This window comes from Pinus tabuliformis, chromosome 5_1 (assembly GCF_031772625.1).
Source record: "Pinus tabuliformis cultivar Carrire ecotype Pingquan chromosome 5_1, CPIR1, whole genome shotgun sequence".
NCBI lineage: Eukaryota > Viridiplantae > Streptophyta > Pinopsida > Pinales > Pinaceae > Pinus > Pinus tabuliformis.
The window spans coordinates 494869255-494888424 of NC_142305.1; the positions used below are offsets into that span (position 1 = coordinate 494869255).

Here is a 19170-nt window from a genome sequence, read left to right on the forward strand (position 1 = left end):
TGAATATAGCCTGAAGCCATATATTGATGCAGTGGTAGATACCCCCACAGATGCAGATCAACTGAAGGAATACCGAAAGGAAATGGTGAGGGCAAAGAGATTAATCCTAGATGGTGTTTGGGATCATGTTGTATCACCCAAGGGAACGACCAAAGAGATGTGGGATACACTTCCCATGCTATACCAAGGCACTTCTGAACAGCAAAAGATGTACTTGGAGGAAAAGTTGAGATAAGCCAGGATGCAGAAAGGGGAAATAATAGACCCCTTCCTCACTAGGATTCAGGAGATCTGGGATCAGTTGTCATCTGTTGGAGCAGCGCCTCAACCCACAAAGCAAGTACGATTAGCACTCAACAGTGTCTCCGAGGAATGGCAAGGGTATTTGTCCAAAGTATCTTGGACAAAGAAACCTTGCCAAGTTGGGACAAGACATGGGCCGATTTGCAACAGTAGGAGTTGAGACAAGCTCTATTGAAGAGCTCCATCAGTGGCAACAACAGCGGGTTGAAGCAAGTGAAGGAGGAGGAGAATGTGGCCCTCGCATTAAAGGGTCCTAGTCAACAACAGGGGAAAGCAACAAAAGAAGAAGGACCTGCCAAAGGTCAAGTGGTTCAGATGTGGCGAGCTTGGTCACGTCCTCTCAGGAAGAAGGACAAGGAGGAGAAGCAAGACTAGCAGGCAGCATCAACAGAAATCGATAGGCTTTCCTCCAGGCTGGAGGAGGACTTCGCCATGTTTGTTGATATACCCCCAGGAGCGAAATGGGGTGACTTGGTGCTATAGCCTCTGAGTGCTACAGATGGGAAGGATTCTTAAGGAGGTCCACCTCTTGAATCAATACCTTGATACGGGGCCCACAATATTTTGTAGCAGGATGTATCAATGGCAGTAGATGCAGTCAAATGCTAAAGTGACAGATGCAGAGTCTAGTCACAGTCAGATGTTGGGGAGCTCAGTGCAGAGTTGGCAGCGTTGTAGGTGGCACAATGCAGAGTCAGCAGCAACGTAGATGCCTCAGTGACAACCCAAATACTAGCAGCAATCAGAGACTCAGGAGACAGATGCATCATACTGATCACAGTTGATTCACTATTTAGGATGATTTTCAGTTGCAACAACAACAGATGGAAAGGGAGTTGCAATGCAAATGCAGTGTTGGCAACAATTTTGCAGGGTCAGCAACAACATAGATGCAACACACATCAGAGTTGCACAGTAGTTGGTAGGCAGCAACAGCCAGACATCAGCAACGTGACAGGAGATAATGCAGAGACAGGGTGGTGCTACAAGGGGCAACAACACTAGAACACATTCCTCGCTAAGAGGGAGTGTTAGTTTTTGTAGCATCGGATGTGTTCTAGCCACGAAATTTTGTGGAGAGACTAGAATACATGAGATCTCCAAAACCATAAATCTTTTCTGGAAATGCAACCTGAAATGACTTAATTATATTATTAGTCAGTTTTTAAATATTTCCTAAGTCTAACCTTAAGGCATATGACTAATTAATCAGAATTAATTAAGTTATGGTGTGAATGTTCTAGAAACTTAGACAGATCGACTTCAAGTTAATCCTAGCCATCGATTATGTCAGGCCATGCAGTAACTCCATAAGGAAAAAATGATTCGTATGTTATTCCATCAGGTAGGTCTTCATTATATACATGAGGGAGAGACTGTTCAGTTCATCTCCTGATGACTGTTCATATTTCTTATTTATTTATTTACATATATTCATCCAATCACAAGGATTAGGTGTCAACATTCCCCCCTTAATCTGAAGGGATGTTGGTGAGTCCAAGCATCATTTTGAATCGTTCAAGCTTTTCTCTTCCAAGCGCTTTGGTGAAGATGTCTGCAATTTGCTCATTTGTGGAACAATGACGGAGATGGATTGTTTTGGCCTCAACATGATGTCGAATCAGATGATATTTAGTATTGATGTGCTTCGTTCGATCATGGAACTTTGGGTTTTTGGCCAACTTTATTGCAGAGGTATTGTCAATCATGAGTGGAGTTGATTGTACTTGTTTTACCTGCAAATCTTCAAGAATTTCCCTGAGCCACACAATTTCTTTTTTTGCTTTAGCTGCTGCCACGTATTCTACTTCTGTTGTGGAATCTGCTGGAACTGGTTGTTTGCATGATCTCCAAGAGACAGCTCCTGATCCAAGACTCATAGCATATCCTGAAGTAGATACCCCAGTTTCATTGTCTCCATCGAAGTCTGAATCAAAGTATCCAATCAAGCTAAAGTCGTCCACCTGTGTATACTTGATTCCAAAATCTTGAGTTCCCTTCAAGTACCTTAGAACTCTTTTTGCAGCAGACCAATGTCCCTCACAAGGCTTTTGCATAAACCTGGAGAGGATTCCAACAGCAAACGAAATGTCTGGTCTGGTAGTAGTTAGGTAGTTGAGACTTCCTACAAGCTGTCTATACTTTGTTGCATCCTCAAATTATTTTCCTTCAATAGATGTGAGATTTAAGTTTTGTTCCATTGGAGTAGTAAGAGGATTGCACTCTGTCATGCCAAACCTGTTCAACAGATCTCCAATGTATTTCTTTTGAGAAAGAAATATGGACTTCGGATGTTGGGTTACTTCAATGCCAAGATAGTAATGAACATAGCCCAAATCAGTCATTTCAAAACTTTTCCCCAATTCCTTCTTTATGGATGCAATGTAGCTTTCATTGTTCCCTGTCATCAAAAGATCATCTACATATACCACAAGATATACAACTATTTTGCCAACTTTCTTGACAAATAAAGTTGCATCATCAAGATCATAATGTTTGAAATTGAGTTTGAGAAGATGCTCAGTTAGTTTTTCATACCAAGCTCGCGGTGCTTGTTTGAGGCCATACAAGGACTTCACCAGTTTGCATACTTTATGTTCATGTCCTTTCACAGCAAATCCTTCAGGCTGGGACATAAAAACATTCTCTTTTAGATCTCCATTTAAGAAAGCAGTTTTTACATCCATTTGGTGGACTTTCCAACCATTCTGAGTTGCTAGTGCAAAGAGTGTCCGGATGGTAGCCCATTTTGCTGTGGGGGCAAAAGTCTCCTCATAATCAACCCCTTCCTTCTGTGCAAAACCTTTTGCCACAAGCCTAGCTTTGTGCTTGTCAAGTGAGCCATCAGCTTTATACTTGTTCTTGTAGACCCACTTGCAGCCAATTGGTTTGGTTCCTAATGGAGGATCAACCAACTTCCAAGTGTCGTTCTTTATGAGGGCATCATACTCCTTTTGCATTGCTTCTTTCCATTCATCATGAGAAGCAGCTTCTTTGAAGGAAGTTGGTTCAAAATCTGTAGACAAGTTTAATTCACAATCATAAGAAACATCCATATCAACAGGTGAATTAGAGTCATCCACATCATCTCCATTTTGCCAGTTTGAATTTCTAGTTCATGTCTTTCCAACCTCATCAGGATGAACACTTTCAAGTGTCTTTGTCAGCCACTTTGGGGGACCTTTCTCAGATGGTCCAGGCTGCTCCGTTGATTGAGTTGGGACTGAATCAAGATTGAGTCTCCCAATTCTATCAATTACATCACTTAAAGCATCATCTGTTGTTGGAGTTTCATGCGGGGGAGAGTGTTCTTCAGAAGAAGATTCCACATGTTGATCTAGTATAGGAATCCCCCTTCAAGATGTGGAATCTGATTATCAAATTCTTGAAATGATTTTGCTTTTGCGAATCTATCCAAGCGATCAAGTTGCCGCTCAACAACATTGTCAGTTTTGGATGATTCAAGAAAAATTACATCTCTAGATACAACAAACTTCTTATTTACTTCATCATAGAGGCGGTATGCTTTGGAGGTGTTTGAATACCCCAAAAAGATACACTTACGACTTCCAGCACCAAGTTTGTTTCTATGTACCTTTGGTATCAAGGCATAACATGTGGAACCAAAGACCCTGAGATGCTTTACCGAAGGAACATGTCCATATCACATTTCATATGGAGTCTTGTTTCTTATAGCATTAGATGGACATCTATTCTTTATATATGCAGCACATAGAACAGCATCAGCGCAAAACATTATCTTTACATTTTTGAAGAAGAGCAGGGATCGTACCATATTTAAGATTGTCCAATTCATTCTTTCAGCGACACCATTCTGTTGGGGATTATAAAGCACAGTTGTTTGATGTTTGATCCCATGTTGGCGAAGATAGTTTTCAAATTCATTTGATATGTATTCCTTTCCATTATTAGTGCGAATAGACCCAATATGAGATTGTGCATCATTTTCAATCCATTTATGAAAATTCTTGAATGTTTGAAAAGCATCAGATTTGTTCTTCAATAAATAAACCCAACACATTCTGGTATAGTCATCAATAAATGTCATGATATATTTATTTCCATTTGCAAAGGAACAGGCATTGGACCACATAAATCTAAATGAATGAGTTCAAGTTTTCTATTTGCTCTTGAATGTGAATCATGAAAAGACTCTTTGCTATGCTTTCCTAGAATGCAAGCATCACATTGCTTAAGTTTCCTAGGAATTGTAGGCAAACCAGCAACACCATTTTTCTTCAATAAGCGGAGACTGTCATAGTTCAAATGTCCAAATCTAGCATGCCATAATAAACTTGATGGAAGTGTACCTTCTTCATGATGAGAATTGTATGAGAAATGTTGTGTATGAGCAGAGGTTCCTTGCAGCTTGAAAAGCCTTTCTTCTTCTATTCCCCTCATGACAAGTGAGTGGTCGAATGCTTTTCTTACCTCAAGCTTGCCATCAAACATATGAATGGAGTGACCTTGCTGTCGGATGTGGACCAAGGACAACAAGTTTCTCTTGAGCTGTGGGAGATATAGAACATGATGCAGAAGAAAGTCTGGAAGACCAGACAATTTAAGCCTGATTGTGCCAAGCCCTGATGGCTTGATTTTTGATTGGTCTGCAAAATATCCTGCTCCATCAACATTGTCAGTGAAATCTTCAAAAAAATCTTTTCTATGAGTCATGTGGCAGGTTGCTCCTGAATCAAGCAACCAATCATTTTTCCAAGAAGCAAGTGAAGCATTAAATAAATCTTCATTTACTCCAATGTTACATTGTACCACAACATAGTAAGCGGATTCAGGTGCTTTACCTTTGTCTGTATCATCAGTTTTACCTTTTTGTTGGTTTCTTTTCTACCCAATTTTGTCCCATGGTAGCTTGCATGTAAAGGCATCATGTGATCCATTTCTTTTGCAGCGTATGCAGTGCAAATTTGCCTTTTCTCCTTGAGAATGTCTGCCCCCCTGCCTCTGAAATATCTTCCTCTTCCTCTTCGACCACCTCTTCCTCGTGTAGAATCTTGAGCAGGATGCTTTTCTTTATGAGCAAGGCACACAGCCTCTTCAGAAGATTCAGGGGTTGTCTTCTTTCCAAAAGCTTTCTCTCTTTCAGCAAACTTTTTCACAAGAGAGTCAAAGGTTATATCTTTGAGATTTCCATTTGCTTGCAATGACTCAAGGTAATTGGAGTAAGTAGGATAAAGTGCCTTGAGAAAAGCGATAAGAGGAATATCCAATTCAACCTTAGTGGATTTGATATCATGCATTATAGACTTTACTTCAGATGCAAGAGCAAGAGGATCATTATGTTGCAGTTTAAGAGTGAAGAGTTTAATCATGAGTTGAACAACTTCAAGTGTAGAATGTGAGTCATAGAGTTCTTTCAGCTTTTGTAAGGCTTCAAAGGCAGTGGAATATGACGAAATATGTCGACTCACCTCTTCATTTACAGATGCTGCGATTAATGCATAAGCTTTGTTGTTCTTGTTTTCCCAAATGACGAGCTCTTTGTCTAAGGTAGGCTATACTGGTTCATTGTCTCCGTCTCCGACACACACTCATTTCCACAACTCATTGAAAATGAGGGTGTGTTTTATCATCCGGGACCATTCAGAATAGTTCTCCTTGCCAGCGAGAACTATTCCCACCATGGATATGATTGAATGCATTCTGTAAAAAAAAATTTCTGATAGAAAAATACTTCTGCCAATATACAGTAATATTGTACTTCTGGTGGTAATTTTTTTTTTTTTTTACATTTCAAAAGGGCATTTTCTCCATGTACAGTCTTTGTCTTTAATGAAAATATAAAACATAGATCAGCTATGCATTCTCAAAAAAAATTCAAATTTCATCCTCATCATTTTTCTACAACGTTCTTGAATTGTTTTACATGAAAAGGCAACAAAGCTATCTGAATTTGGTCTTCACCAATCTAATCTCAACATATATACTATAAAACTTCAATACAATACATGACATATCCACACTAGAAGTAGCACTCAGCTCCACCTATCACTCAAGATTCATGTCAGATTCATCTCCTTTGATGTCGGCCCCCTTATATGCCAACCATCATATATATATATATATATATATATATATATATATGACAAAATGAAATCTGATATCAATATCATATGCAGTTCTGAAAAGTATACCATACGCTGATGCAGAGAAGAAAAAGAACAACGAGGAGCACTTCAAAACAGTTCAAATCTCATGAACTCAGGCCAATTTTATATGAAAAACTTCAAAGCATCACGCAGCAGCGTTCTTCAGGCCAATGGGCGAAGACCTCGCAACAAACAATGAACCCTTCGAGATTGGGAGACCAACAGTCGACGTCCCTCCGAGCACACGTCGAATTCCTGAAAACAGTGCCATTTCCGTTGTGGGGGTTACAGTTTGAATGGGATTCGAATCAGCTTCTGAGCTCTTTAAAGCTGCAGAGATCTTTAACTAAAAGAAAGGTCGACGGCCTTGGACATGCAAGTGGCAAGCAGAAACAAACTCTGCATTTATGAAACGCTGTTGAGGGGACCATCAAAAATTAAGCAGGCAAACCCTAAGGAGGAAGCACTCACGCTTAGAAATCCTGAGCCAAAAAACCCATCTAGGAAACCCCTGGCGAGAACCGTTGTGCAGGACAGTGAAAAAAAAATGAACCGTCACCTACAAACCCAAGCGGTGTCGGCCCTTTAACGAAGGCTGCGACAGTGGAGAAAAACCTGGCAAGTGCGACCGACGTTGGCAGTTGTCCTCTCTTGTCCAGAGTTGCACTAATTGTATGGAGGAGCAGCGCAGGCAGTGTCAGGAGCAGCTAATTATATGGAGGAGCAGCGCAGGCAGTGTCAGGAGCAGCTAATTGTATGGAGGAGCAGCTAATTATATGGAGAGCAGACTAGGGAGTTACAAGGGACATAAGAGCTAAAAAAAGGAGCTGGCTCTGATACCATGTCAGGCCAAGAAGTAACTCCATAAGGCAAAAATGATTCGTATGTTATTCCATCAGGTAGGTCTTCATTATATACATGAGGGAGAGACTGCTGAGTTCATCTCCCGATGACTGTTCATATTTCTTATTTATTTATTTACATATATTCACCCAATCACAAGGATTAGGTGTCAACAGATTAAGATCTAATCTTGGTTGTTGAAGTCTCAACAAAGGATTATAAGAAGAAGTCGATGGGGCTTGGAGAAATCACTCAAGTTGTTTGATTTATTGGCAGATCAATTTCCTGAGTAGCAGCAGTGAGTTACCGGAGAGAACCAGAGAAATCGAAGTAATGAGAGAGGGGCAGGGACAGTGAAGTTAGAGGAAGATTTCCAAATTCAGTGAGTGCATTTGCAGAGAGCCAGAAGAGCCATAGGGGCGCTGACGCTGGGGCAGCACAGTAGCCTCTAGAGGCAATTTCAAAATTGTTGGGGAGAAGTTGAGTTTCAGTGCCATAAGCTGAGTAGAGGTTCCAGAGGTCAGGAGAGACATTTTCCCAGACAACAATTGGTCAGACGATTTGAGGAGAAGTTGTTCCAAGCTAAGAGCAGCAGCAACTGTGCTAAGGTGAGGCAGTGACTGCACAGAGGACAGGACAGTTTGGACGGCTCAATTTGAGCTGAGGTCAATGTCGAGATTTGCCTGTAGAGTGAGGAATTTCTCCTCACTAGATTTTCTTGCCAGTTTTTCTCTGTAGGATTGCTAGTTTCGGCATCCAGTTGTACTCATATTATTTCACTGTTGCATAATAATAAAACCCTTAGCTGCTGCACCGGTTTTCTCAAGTTGGGTTTTTCAGAGGACATTGGTCAAAAAATAACTGTGTTATTTTATGTGTGTGTGCTAGTATTTCTTCCAATGTTTATTTCTTCTGCAGTTTAATTGTGTAGGTTGCAGTGTGATTGATTCAATGTTTGATGTAGCAAACAGTAAATAAATTGTTAAAAAATAATTTAACGATTAGGAGAATTATTTCTAGTTGCTGCAATAGGATTCGGGTTTCCGAATTTTCCCACTAAAGAACCAAGAAAACTCACAACCCATATAACTCCTACATTGTAACTGTCCCTACTTTTTCTTCAATCCACTTAGGTCATACCTTTTAGCTTTTTTATTGTTGCTTAAATTACACTGTACTTTTTCATTATTAAAATTAAATAAATATATGAAGCAAAAGCTTTTCCAAAACTTTTGATCCAGAAGTTTTGGAAGTATAGACCTCTTATGCGGGAGAAACAGACAGCCAAAACAGAAAAGTCCAATTGTATTTTGTCTACATGGCTCCAAACAGCAAAAAAAAACAAAATTCTTTATATGAACCCTCCAGGTGGGTCTTAGCCTACCCAAAGGTTGTATTCATGATACATCAGTATTCAATAAAGATATTAAAACTCAATATTCAATATAGATATTAAAAATTTGTTGCTTGGACAGTGCAGACATTTCAGATACTCAATTAAAGAATTGGTGAACGATTTTACGTGAGAAACGCATGTCCCAAAACCAAACCTTTGCGTGTTCTTTCCAAATGTGAATAATGGACAACTGCAATTACAAAGAAATTATATCAAGACGGTGTTTTCAAATGGCAAGTTGCTCAGGTCATGAGTAACAAGTCTCAATGAAGTGTTCAATTATGCATCTCAACATCTGAACCTTCCACAACTGCTTTTCCTTCCAGCCCCTCAATTAAATGAGATTTTTTCCAAACATAAATGGCTTACTCAGATACTAGATAAAATCTTGGAGAAAATAAAAGTTGCAAGGGCTGTGCTGTAAACAATGGACTGCCTTGCAACAGATCAGAGGCATTCCTCCTTTGGAAAACCAACATCACGGAATCAACAAACAACCAGTCAGAGAGAGCATTCTCCATCACGCTATGGACTCCAAATGAGAGCACTCACCTGATGCTGGTTGAACTCATGACTGATAATCTGTTTTCAATTCTCATTCTTTTCCAGAAAATACGACCTCCTGAGCAAAGAAGAAGCTGTGGAAATGCTTAGAGAATCGAAGAGAGGATTTGTTGCTGTAAATGACCATGAAGCCAAGGAACCCAGTTCAGATGATAGCTCTGTAGTGCAGTTTTATGCAAGAGAAGCCAGTAGACTCATGCTAGAGGCCCATAAGGTAGGACCCACAAGCCAGAAACAAGAACATGAGAAGGAACTAAGGCCTGAATTGAAGGAGATCATTTTTGACATATAAAGACGTGATCAAGGGTTTTTCGATGGAACCCTTGCTGAGAAGGACAACTTCCTGAGGCCATTAGCAGAGGAAGGGAATAGTTATACGAAGATATGCTTCAGCAACCGAAGTTTTGGTCTCAATGCTGCTCCTGTTGCATAGAGTCTTGATGGAAGTTCAAAATACAGCAATATGTTTCCCTAATAATTTGGTCTTTTTCTATGTTGATAGACCTGATTCAGATCTTTCAACGACATTGATGCCTCTGATTAGAACACGGAATATGCACTTGCTGAATTTCATCCATTTCTCTATTAATTCTAGATAGTGATGGTTCAACATGTCTTTCAGACTCTCTGTCCTGTTTAGTCAGTGCAAGATCTGCGTATATATGTTAAAATCGCTGGTGAAAAATTGATCTGCTTGCAATCTACTGAAATAGTAATATTCCAGAGGTCCACCATTAGAAATTGCAAATATACCTAAAGCAAGCATTTTTTTAATTTTGTTTGTGGATTGAATGCAATAAAGAATAAGCCAAACAATCACCATTATTCTGGATATACCTTTTATTGGGAGAAGGTAGGCTGGTGGCTGGAACAGGAAGCTACTGAACAAGGTGTCCTCACCGGCCTCATTTTTCAGACCCAGCCCAACCTTTGTGTATATATCCGAGAAATTATACACAGAATTTGGTTTAATGAATTTTTCTTTAAAAAATCATATAAATTAAAAAAAAAAATGTTTTCTACCTTGATCAAAGGCTGATTGTCTTTTAATTCCAAGTTTCATGGATTTTTTTGTCGTCCAAAGCCATGTGGTTGGTATGCAGGTTTATTATTTTATTATTTTTTTGTGCTCAGCTGCCACCTGTTGGACATGCCTCAAGCCGCAAACTTAGGCAAACGGTGACACAAGATTACCAGAGTCTAGAAATTGTGCTGCCATGGCCGAGAACAACTGCAGAATACAATAAATCAAAACAGACATGAACAACCTAGTATAACATTACTCGAAACCCACTTGAACAATCTTGTTCCCTGATACACCAAGACTGGACAGCAAAGAGCACACAGAACCTTGGAGGTAGATGCTTGTTTCAACATGGCGCCCGTATTATGGGCTCATCCTCCTTACCACGGACGAGAGCACATGCAACATAACATTTGGCAGCCTATCAGGGCAGCGCCCAGCAATTAGGTTCCACCAACAACACTACTCTCAAACATGTTATTTTAGCAGCTACATCTCTTGATGCAAATCCTCTACGCCCAGTAGCCATGCAAGAAGCTAAGGCATAGGAGTAAGCAGTAGCATAGGCAAAGGTGGATGGAACGTGATCGAGCCATAGCCTAATACTGGAATCGATTCTTCAGCTTGTAGAGATTATGACCTTTGTTTTCGTGCTTGTGACCTTTGTGTTTGAGTTTCTCTTATAATAGGCACCAATCACAAGGACAGAAGCACTATCAGCAGATAAGGTAGCAGCAGAAGCAAGGGTAGTTGGAGTAGAGACAGGGACGATCGAGAGCCAAAAGGAAGCATCCGAGTTGCACCAGATGTATCAAAATCCCAAGCCAAGGACTGCAGAAACAATGCCGAAGCAGAAGAGAAGAGTCCCAATAAAACAACAAAGAAACTCATAGCTTCGCCAACAGATACCTAGCAGTGAAATTACCCAGAATTGGTACGTAAACTCTCTCATCTCTTAATTGTGACTTGTTCCATGAAAATGAGCATGAACATCTTTTCTTGTACTAATTTAGATGTTCAGCTTTAAAGCTACGCTGGATCTTGCTATGTTCCCATTCTATCTAGCTCTGCCTATTATTCCTTACCTCCGCTTATAGATATCTTACTCTGCCTATATATCTTACTCTGCCCACATTCTCTAGCAATATACTGCATCCTGAAATTCCAATATTAAACTTGTGAGAATGCGTAACCCTAACTTACCTTTCCATTCTAGTCGAATGACAGTGGCAGAGGCTACAATTCTCTGCCAGTCAAAAATCTTAGATGTCCACCTTAACAAAATCAGATAATCAATGAATCTTGTCATTGAAGCAAATTTCAATGATAAGAAAGTAAGACAGTGCGCTTACCGATGAATGGGTTGAAGGCGTGCCACCAGATTTAAGAGCCAACACCAGTGGAAACCCTTTCTTAGTAGAGCCGACGATAGGGGCTTCAAAAGCTATCTGATTAAACAGGCAGCGGTTGCAGACACCAGTACCTTTATATCCACATCTGGTCGATATATCCACATCTGGTCGAAGAACCAGCAGGTGTAACAGCACCAGTTGCAGGAGAAGCATAGAAAGATCCAGGACCAGGTGTTGATTTGTATAAGATCAACAGAATAATTCCATGTTGCAACTATTTTTTACTTTTTTCCCTTTGTTTAGTTCATGTGGCAGGAAGAACAACAAGACATGTATTGCATGTATTTTCTTTCCCTTTGCTGATTATTGCAGGTCTTTTCTGCAGGATGAGTTCATGTGAAGGAAGAATAGGTCCTGTATTTTCCTCGGGATGAGTTCTTGTAGTATGAAGTTGTTGGTCCTCGAGCACTTTCACGTTTTATTTTCTTCAATAAATGAAGAATTATTGAATTGATGTGTGAATGCAAAATTTTCTATGCACGTGTCTTAAAAATAAATTGTAATGGTTGTGCAGTAAAACACCCCGAGGATTTGGATTTGGGTTTGGATTTGTAGTAAAGATGCTGCATCTCGTTCACATTGGATTTGGAATCAGATTTGGGATTCCAGTTACAGTTGGATTTGGGTTTGTCGTTGCAGTTACAGATGGATTTGGGTTACATCTCCTCTGTTTAACTTTTGTTGAAGCTCATAAATTTGTGTGCATCATGTGGATAAAGATAAAGGAAACATTTGTTAACGACGTCGACGAAGAATCTTCAACAATGTTGTGAGGACCCAACAACACGCCTATCAGCGTAATTATATCATAAAACGTTTGAACCCAAAATACTTAAAACTGTTAAAGCTAGCATTAGGTGTAATTATATCATAAAACGTTTGAACCCAAAATACTTAAAACTGTTAAAGCTAGCATTTGCACTAAAAGGTGCAAAGGAAACGCCTATTTGTTTTGGCATTTTTTACCTTGGTATTATATAATCATTGTGGTTTACGAAACTTTTTTTCAGTTTTGAAAATTTTAAATGGGAAGGAAATATCAAAAAGAGTACCAGGTGTATATGTTGTAAAAAGAAAAAGAAAAAATGTTTTTGGGCTTGATAAAAGTGATACAATTGATAAGTATATAAGAAGCTTCTTTGGAATAAGAGAAATCACAACCATAGTTGGGTTAAGGCGACATTTCCTTTGGAAGCTTAGTCATATGCAACAAATTACGCGTCTAAATAATATTAATGACATGAAAAATAAACTGCATTCTCAACTCAAAAAAACTACGTTCTCGCCACATATGTTTAAGTGCTTACCTATCTCCCCTTATTTACAACAATTATAGAAAATGAGAAGAAAAATTTTCTATCGAAGAACAAATCAGTTCGATTGTTCTAAATGTTGTTTAAATTGATCAAATAGTTGATGATAGAAGTCATGACATATGTATTGAAAGGATAATGTCGATGAAGTCCAACAACAAATATATAACAATAAATATGATCTTATATCATATCACCAACATTACCCTTTTCAATTGATAGAAGTCAAGGCACAGAAGTGATAAGTCATTTGGCTATCCATTGCTAATGTATTCCTTGCTCTAAAGCTTGAACGTCGTCAGCTAATTGTTTAGGCTTGGTACAAGCAACTTACATGCTAACAATCTAAATGCATTCCTCACAAAGGCTATTTGGTGATTATTTCCTCTAGTAAAACATGATATGCCTTGATACCCACCTGATTAAGTGGGTAAATCAAACCAAGGTGGAAAGACACCATAAAAATTATGAGTTTGATGCATTCATAACTTATAAAGCATACTACCAACAATGCTTGAACTCATGCCCATGATATCGTCTCTTAAGGAGTTATGCCAAATAAAATATGGAACCCCTTACCATGTACAAAAGATTTACCTTTGTTTTGTTTAGGCAAGTGACATTACCTTCTACAAGTACCATGTATCTATCATCTTTCCAAGGTGGCATTATGTAGAAGAATACTTCAAACACGATGGATCATTTCAAAATTCACATGTCAATTACAATGATTGAAATCGTTTTCTTCAACTTCGTTGATGGGAATCCAAGAAAAAGTACATTACAAGAACCTAAGATCCCAATCATAGAGAAGGGTCACAAAAAGTTGAATCATCAAATGATTAGAATCTGAAATTTTGAATTAGATTGTTGAATCACACTGGAAGTTTAACTCCAACTCTCTCCCCTCTCCTAGAATGTGTGTGGAATGAGTGTGGATGAGGCCAGATGCAAGTCTCGAGTGATTTTGACAAGCATAGAAACATCCCTCATACCATGGCTGCTTAGATAGAAGACAAGTTGTAAGTTACCATAAGCAATATTTCCAAAAATTAAACAAAAGTAGAATAGTACTGCTAGTTAAATCAATATTAGGTAACTGAAGTCATAATGTAAGTTAAATTCACAAGAAAAATTGAAAGCCATAATAAATCCTTCCCCTTTCTCTTCAAGGTCAAAGCATTGCTCTAAGCATGAGTTTATAACAAAAGTAGAATAGTACTACTAGTTAAATCAATATTAGGTCACTAAAGTCATAATGTAAGTTAAATTCACATTAGAAAAATTGAAATCCATAATAAATCCTTCCCATTTATCTTCAAGGTCAAAGCATTGATCCAAGCATGATTTTACGACATTGACAAACATAAGGTCTTTCCTTCATAAATAACATGGAAGAGATAAGAAATTAACAAATCCCAATAGAATGGAGAAAGGTCCTAAGCTGATGAAAGTATATAGGTCATGTATCAAAGTGAAAGATTGAAGCCAGTGCTCCTTAGATGTCACAAACATAAATAATATTAACGAAAAGACATTTATGTATAGAAATGTTATGAACAAAACGATTGTACTAAGATTAGATCTCAATCAGAGTTTATTAAAGTAGATTATGTTTGAACTTATTTCCATAAAGATTGGAATATGCTAAAGATCTACATATGAAGCCACAAATCCTATTGTTTTTTTTTGTTAAAATGTAATTGATGAAACTAATCCCAAAACATGAAGAGATGTGATGGAAATAATATGACTTCTATCTTCATTTAATTTTATAAACAATTATTGCTTCATATGAGGGTCATTTCCAATCATAACAATTCTTGGATTTGGAATCTGGAATCACAGTGCTATTTGAATTTTGAATTTGTTATGGAACCAGCTCACAAAAAGATAGAAAATATAGATCAACGACTTATAAATCAGCCTCTTCGAGGGGGCAACCTCCTTTACATTACACAAATGAACAATTCTTGGATGATACAAATGACAATACCTACTTCTATATATAGGAGTCTAAGGGGTCATAATATAATCAGAGCCAACATAATAATAATAATGTAAGTGCACAACAATAACAATAGTGGGCTTCTATGGGGCACAATAATAACAATATGGGGACTACATGGGCACAACAATATAATAAGAGGGTTGCACTAATAATAATAAGGGGTTACACTAGTGGTAGAGGGACCTAACATGCCCCTCTCCTTCAAAAAGTGTTGTCCTCAACGCTTGAGTAGTTCTGGATGCTTCTGCATAAAATTCTCATCCTCCCTGTGGAATCTTCAGCGGGTAAGTTCTTCCACTTGATTTCGTAGTTGTCGGGGTATTATTTCCATGACTGCTTCAAGTTCCAATGTGATTTTTCCTTCCTCGCCAAGTTCCAACAATATTGTTTGAACTGGGAGCTTGTCACCTATAACCTTCTTTAAGCATGAAACATGGAAAACTGGGGGCACTCGGGAAGATGCAGGAAGCTCCAATTTGTATGCCATAGTACCAATATTTTGCAGCACCTTGTAAGGACCATAGTACTTTGGTGATAATTTATTATCCTTCTTAGCTTGCTTGAGGGACATTTGTTTGTATGGTTGTATTCATAAAAATACCCAGTCGCCTATATCAAAACTTATTTTGTTGTGATGTTGATTTTCTTGTTGTTTCATTCAATTTTGTGCAAAAGTGAGGCTATCCTTTTTCTTCTTGATATGTCCTTCTATCTTGAGAGTTTGAGGAGTGGTAATTCCTACCAATGCATTACAAGATATGGTTGGATTCATTTCTTCTTTCTCTGGGGTTGGTTCCCGGTGTATATCCTCTTCTTTTGACGTTTCTTGATCCTTTTCTTCCTCCTCTTCACAATAAATCTAAAATAATTTCTTCTCATCACACTTATGACCTTTAGTGTATTTGTTATCACAATTGTAACAAAGATCGTTTTCTCCTTTTTCTTCCAATTGTTGTGGCGTCAACCTTGTAGGTTGTGGAAGGCTAGGAGCAACAACACTTCCATCTTTATAATTGTGAGTGGTAGGATTTCTTGTTTCCATAATTTTGCTTTCAATTTTTCTTTCTAGCTTGAATGCCTTCTCCAATGAATCAGGTTCCCAAAGATGAACCTCATGTTGAATGTTATCCTTTAAAGTCCCTATGAAGACATCAATCCTCTGCTTCTCTGGAATATCATTTACCCTTATATTCAATTTTTGGAAGTCCTCAATGTGCTCTGTCATTGAACCCTTTTGTTTGAGATTTATCAATTGGCTAAGAAAGGTGTTGCTCTTTGTATCCTCATAATGTGCTATCATTTCCTCCGTGAAAATTGACCAAGTGACAAGTGGTTTACGAGAACAAAGCCCTTTATACCATAAAATTTGATTTGGTTCTAAATATAAAGATGCAATACGTACCTTTTGTAATAGTTGCACATCATGTAGATCAAAATATTTCTTCATCTGTAGTATCCATGTTATGGGATCCTTGCCATCAAAATTCCTCGTATTGATCTTTGGAATATGGTGGGTCTTCAATCCAATGTTATATTCTATGAAATCATGATTAACATTTATTTTTTTCTCATCATGAGTTTCCTCTACTACCTTTTCGTCATTAGGAGGCCTTTCTTGTAGCAGCTTTGTCCCACCTTCCTTCAAACCTTCCATGTCTTTCTTCAAATATTCCATGCCTTTCTTCAAATATGCTTCCATACCATCGATATTAGCTTCCATGGCACATACAAAACTATTTATCTTAGCTTTGATCACATTGTTCAAATCATCCCTCTAATTTTTCTTACTAGATGTTTCAATTTTTTTGATTCGAGTCATTCGTTTTCTTGCTTTTAGGAGCTCGATCTTGAATTTGTTGTATCTCTAAAATTTTGGATCTCCAAGGTTTGAAATTGCGACCTGTGGTAGCCCTTTGCATCATCTTTCCAATGCCACCAGTCTGATCGAAATTGGATTCTCCAAGAAAGAGTTATGCCCAATCTCCCAAGATGACCTGATTATATACTTTTTTAGTAGAGCGAACTTGTACGAAGTGTCACGTGTCACTGTTTCAACCTTCAGACTTGAAAATGATACACAGAAAAGTACAATTTGTCATCTTTCTGTAACTTCTTACGAAAATTCAATCTTATGCTCAGAGAGAAAGTTATGACGATTTTCCCAAGGTCACCTGTTTGGAATGTAATTCAGGAGTCTACAAAACCCTAAATGTCTTGGACGGAATCTTCGAAAATATCGCGAAACAAGATCTGAAATTTGGGCTCGAGCTTCACCAAGATTTCAGCTCAAATGGTTTTTAATTTCAGAGTTTGAACCTTGGTAGAAAAAAAATTATAGCGAAAATGCCATGATGACATGTTTGAGATGGAATTCTAGAGCTTGCAAAAACCCTAACTTCCTTAGATCATATCTCCAAAAATATAGCGAAACAATATTTGAAATTCGGACCCGAGGTTCAAAACGATTTCGACTCAATGAGTTTTTTTTTAGCTTATGAAACTTCGTAGAGAAAACGTTATAGTGAAAATTCCATGATGACCTGTTTGGAGCAGTGAAACCCTAGAATCCAAAGCTCTGATACCAAATGTTATGGAACCAGCTCACAAAAATATAGAAAATATAGATCAACAACTTAGAAATCAGCCTCTTCGAGGGGGAATCCTCCTTTACATTACACAAATGAACAATTCTTGGATGATACAAATGACAAGACCTCCTTTCTATATATAGGAGTCTAAGGGGTCATAATATAATCAGAGTCGACATAACAATAATAATGTAAGTTCACAACAATAACAATAGTGGGCTTCTATGGGGCACAATAATAACAATATGGGGACTACATGGGCACAACAATATAATAAGGGGGTTTCACTAATAACAATAAGGGGTTACACTAGTAGTATAGGGACCTCACAGAATAAAAAATATTAGATGGATATAAATGTGAAAGCATTTATTACTAAGTTGTGTATAACCTGAAATCTTTGATATGAGTATCCATAAAACTCGAAACATTTAGTTGTTTGGATTGACATAGTTGATATGGTGCCCACATAGAAGAACTCATTTGAGAAAAAAACCACAACAAAAGAAAACTCCTATACATTCAACATCATTTATCAAAGTGCTAAAATGCATCTTCACATTCATACTGCCATGATAATTGAGAAAATGGTCTTTTTAAAAGGCCCATACTTATTGAAAAGGATAATGTTAGTGATAGGATAGAAGCTTTTGATCATGATGTCGAATTTCTTGCTTGTTAAATTCTTCCAAGGAGTTATTCTCTTCAATTCTCGAGGCAAATCAAGGAGCAACAACTTGAGACATACCTAGAACTTCCATTTTTGCATGAGGTACAATTTGATTAAAAGAAAAAAATTCAATCCCAGTTTCTTCCATTATGGATGCATTAATATATTCCAACAATAAGAAATAATTAGGCCATATATGTCCATAAAGAATCATTTTACTAGCCTCAACCCATATATCTTGTATGTATCGAATCCCCAGAAGAAAACTTGAATTGGGCTCATTCCAATTGTTTAATAGATAAAATTAGTATTGCAATTATCAGAAAGATATATTAATGTCACCTAAAGTAAGTTTCATGGACAAGCTTTTGAGTGGGAAGAGAATACAATATGAAATACCATAATACCATATTAAGACAAGCACCACCTTCACTAATATGCATTGAATTTTCCAACAACCTTAATTAGTTTTCCTTATATATATTATAAACCTTATTTTGAGACTTGAGAGGGTTTCTTTTCACATGATGTGTTCATCCATGCAAAGGATAAGAGGAGGAAGACATACATTCTAGCAAATCCTATTTATAGCTTATGTACATGCTTTTGGCATGTAGTAGTGGCAAATCTCTAACGTTTTGTCTTACAAACTCGTTGAATTCTTACTCCACTGAGGGGATGGAAATGTTATATGCATGCAAGAGATTTGTTGTTGCAGAGGTTTTAGCATTTCCCTTGCACTAGAAAGTAGGTCAGTAAAGAGCATTTACCTTGTCCCAATGACAAGGCTAGCAAGGAGGCCTTCTAGCAAGTAGGTTACCATCAGAGAGCATTTACCTTGTCGCAATGACGAGGCTAGCAAGGAGGCCTTCTAGCAATTAGGTTACCATCAGAGAGCATTTACCTTGTCCCAATGAC

General features: G+C 38.0%; 1 protein-coding gene across 4 annotated transcripts in view; it reads right to left on the minus strand.

Annotated features, from left to right (window-relative positions):
- LOC149165655 (BTB/POZ domain-containing protein At1g63850-like) overlaps positions 1 to 12348 on the minus strand; it is a 115239-nt gene extending 102891 nt beyond the window's left edge. Inside the window, exons 1-2 of one of the 4 annotated variants that reach the window (XR_016260768.1) lie at positions 11611 to 11748; positions 10483 to 11414 (exon numbers count right to left, since the gene is read on the minus strand). Coding sequence is in view for 2 of the 4 variants with exons in the window: in XM_089432343.1 (XP_089288469.1) it covers positions 11611 to 11823 (213 nt within the window). In the remaining 2 variants the exon portion in view is untranslated. Of the gene's footprint in view, positions 1 to 10482; positions 11415 to 11610 lie in introns of those variants that run through there. The other 3 variants (XM_089432343.1, XM_089432344.1, XM_089432348.1) reach the window with 3 other exon arrangements.
- Between the last annotated feature and the right edge of the window lie 6822 nt (positions 12349 to 19170).